Source organism: Loa loa, assembly GCF_000183805.2.
Source record: "Loa loa unplaced genomic scaffold supercont3.82, whole genome shotgun sequence".
NCBI lineage: Eukaryota > Metazoa > Nematoda > Chromadorea > Rhabditida > Onchocercidae > Loa > Loa loa.
Window position 1 is genome coordinate 224969 of NW_018108262.1, and position 2934 is coordinate 227902.

At 32.2% G+C, this 2934-nt stretch overlaps 1 protein-coding gene across 1 annotated transcript; it reads right to left on the reverse strand.

The window, feature by feature from the left end:
- Nucleotides 1–1154: 1154 nt before the first annotated feature.
- On the reverse strand, nt 1155–1681 carry LOAG_14171 (hypothetical protein; the record flags this gene model as incomplete). Its single annotated transcript, XM_003149670.1, has 2 exons — nt 1155–1387; nt 1503–1681. Coding segments are annotated over 2 exons (411 nt in total), but the record flags the coding sequence as incomplete, so codon positions are not given.
- Nucleotides 1682–2934: the final 1253 nt, after the last annotated feature.

Genomic DNA, 2934 nt, shown 5'->3' on the forward strand with positions numbered 1-2934 from the left:
AATCGAGGAGTCTTTGAAGGACGTTGGAGTTCCCAACAATTAGCATATGATATGAATTTGAAATCAGTGAATGATTTCAGCTTTTAAAATTAGAAACATTATTTCTCTATAAAATTTGTTTCCTTCAGATGCAAATAATTGTCAGATAGCTGTTATTTCTGAAATGCAACCTTTGTCAGAAAAACTAGAAATTGCCATATCATAATGAAAGCTACGAAAGGAAACAGGTTGTTTCTGCTAAATGATAGAAAACTTATAAATGGTAAAAATCCTCTTACCCATCTAAAACATGCACCACTTGCCATGCAATTGTAGTCGAAGCAAATAAAGCCCATTTATTGCTAAGATAGTACGGACCAATAATGAAGAAAATACCATTTATGACCACGGTAAGCATGCTTATGCACGACTGGAAATTGAGCTGTACAATGCATTCTTTTCAAACTTATCAGCTAGGCTCATTATAATTTAACAACGGTTTATTTAATTTAATTATTCGCCCAACAATTCCAATATTTGTGTGCTCACCTGTTTAAAAAACAATACTTCACGTTTATGGTTGGCAGAACGTATGATGTTCCTTGACTGAAAAATGCGGTAAAAATAATCTGTGATACAACCATAGAGCTTCAAATAAAGTTGAATTTTTAATTTTCCGTACTCTAGAAAAATATTTAATTCTTTTACTACATTCAATTCTTCTTCAAGTACGTCCAATTCTTTTTTTGGATTCCAAACTTCTATTTTATGAAAAAATTCTAAGAATCGCGTCATTAAGGCTATTAATTCATTTCAATCATTAATTAGAAAGTCCTGTAGCAAATAATTAATAAGATAACTGTGAATCGTAACTTTTTTCTGATTCTTAATTCTAATAAGCGTTACGAAGTTGATGCATCCCGCTACAATCAACGTTAAAGAAGAGAACATTAAGTCGAACATCGAATTGATATAACCACAATTTGTTTTGCCGTAGCCCCAACGAAAGTCCAATTCCATATTAAAAATGAGGGTACATGGTTCTGTAATTTACTGATCAATATTCAAAATTTGAAATTCCATATTTCGAGTTCGATAAATCGTTTCTATTCACTGACAATATTTTGATTTTTTTTAAAGGATTCACTGCTAAAGCAAACTTGCGATAACTTTACCAAAAATGCTTGGAAAGCATGGCAGAAACCCAAGGAAATAGACAATAATTCCTGCTCGGCGAGCTCTTGCTACAGACCAAAAACGATGATATTTTAGAGGATGTGCAAGTGCACAATATCTGTTCACTGCAAGTAGGAAGTGCACCAATAGTGAACAGTAAAAAGATACATTTGCCAAGCAGCCGGGTATTAAAGCGATGAAAGATGTCGGTGATGATAATTCCCGAGAACCTCTGAAATTAGAACTGATTAAATACGATAATGGTCAGTAACCATCAGTCAAATTCTGAATTCAGTATATTTGTCACAAATAGCTCTGACAAATTAAACCTATTGAAAATATTTTACGTTATTATAACAACAGCTTCCCATATTAGCATAATTGATAGCGTCTGTATATTACATAGTAAACCAAGGATTGATAGAGCTCCATAAGCATTCCGAAATTGCGAATTTGTTGTTATGATGTGAAGTGATAAGCCATTGCTGATAAATCCGAACAGTGATATCTGTATCAAATTTGTCATTAAGTAAAGTGCAATCTTTTCAGGGTATGGGGGTTTTATGGAGCAACTGATTGACTGACCGCACGATGTGGTTCTCAAAAAGTTTATGATCCGATGGTAAGACAATTATTGGCTAGATAATGATCCTTTCGACACTTTTTGTTTCTAGGTATGGAAGTCATTTCTTTACAGGTAATTTGCTATTCACCTTTTGGAATCAAACATAACTGATCAATCCTTTCGGTAAAAGCGCAAATGAAGAATCGAACTTACTACAGAAATACAAAACATCGCAATCGTATTTTCCTCAAAGTTTAACTTTGTGACTGCCATCAAACTTTTTGAAATCACTGAGAATATCTGAAAGGAGTAAGTGATGCAAAAAGAAAGATGTACTATTATAATCTTTATTTTCGAGAAATTTTCAACAGATTACCAAACTGTAACATTAGTGATTTATAGACACTGCAACTCGCGAATGGCAAATATTTTTTAGATCCTTTCATCGTTTTCATCTTACATCCTTTTCTGATCTTTGATTACACTAATCTGTGAATTCAGAGCAACTGAATATTTTGCTTTTGGAAACACAATTTTTAAATTCCAAAATGTAGGTGGATAAATTCATGCATGAATTATACTAACAGCTAGTGCTAGGGCGACCTAGTAAGTAAATGATTGAAGAAGGAGGAAAGATTGCCAAAGTATTATGCCAAGGGAGAAACTGAGGCAAAATTCATCAAGGATTGAAGCAAAAATACAAAGTGAAAATTTCAAAAGCCTAAACTACAATGAAAGAATTTGTTCAGGAAACTCCCGGAAGCTTCTATGCATGAAGTGCTGATATTCATATTTAAATTACACCTTCTCATTTTGTTTGTTATCATCTATGAAAGCTGTGATTAAGAAAAGTGTATTGCCTATTACGAATCAATTCTTTTTAGACGAAAACATTTAATTAAATCTATCAGTATTGAATCATACGTTCAAATTGACATTAACGCTTATTTTATTCATTAGTCGTTTCTTCATAATTCATTTGAATTTGTTTCTACAGATATATGTCAAACTGAGACAATAAAACACTCTAATTAATATCTGTAATAAGAGAAAAAGATAAACAAGAAGTAAATAAATGGACGGTTATCATTTGAGAATTTTCTTAGTTTTCATCATTGACTAACACTTGCTACGAGACGAATTCAGAATTGATTATTTCAAAGCTAAGATTTGCATTAACTATTATTTGAGGATTAACCATTGTTTTCATGTCC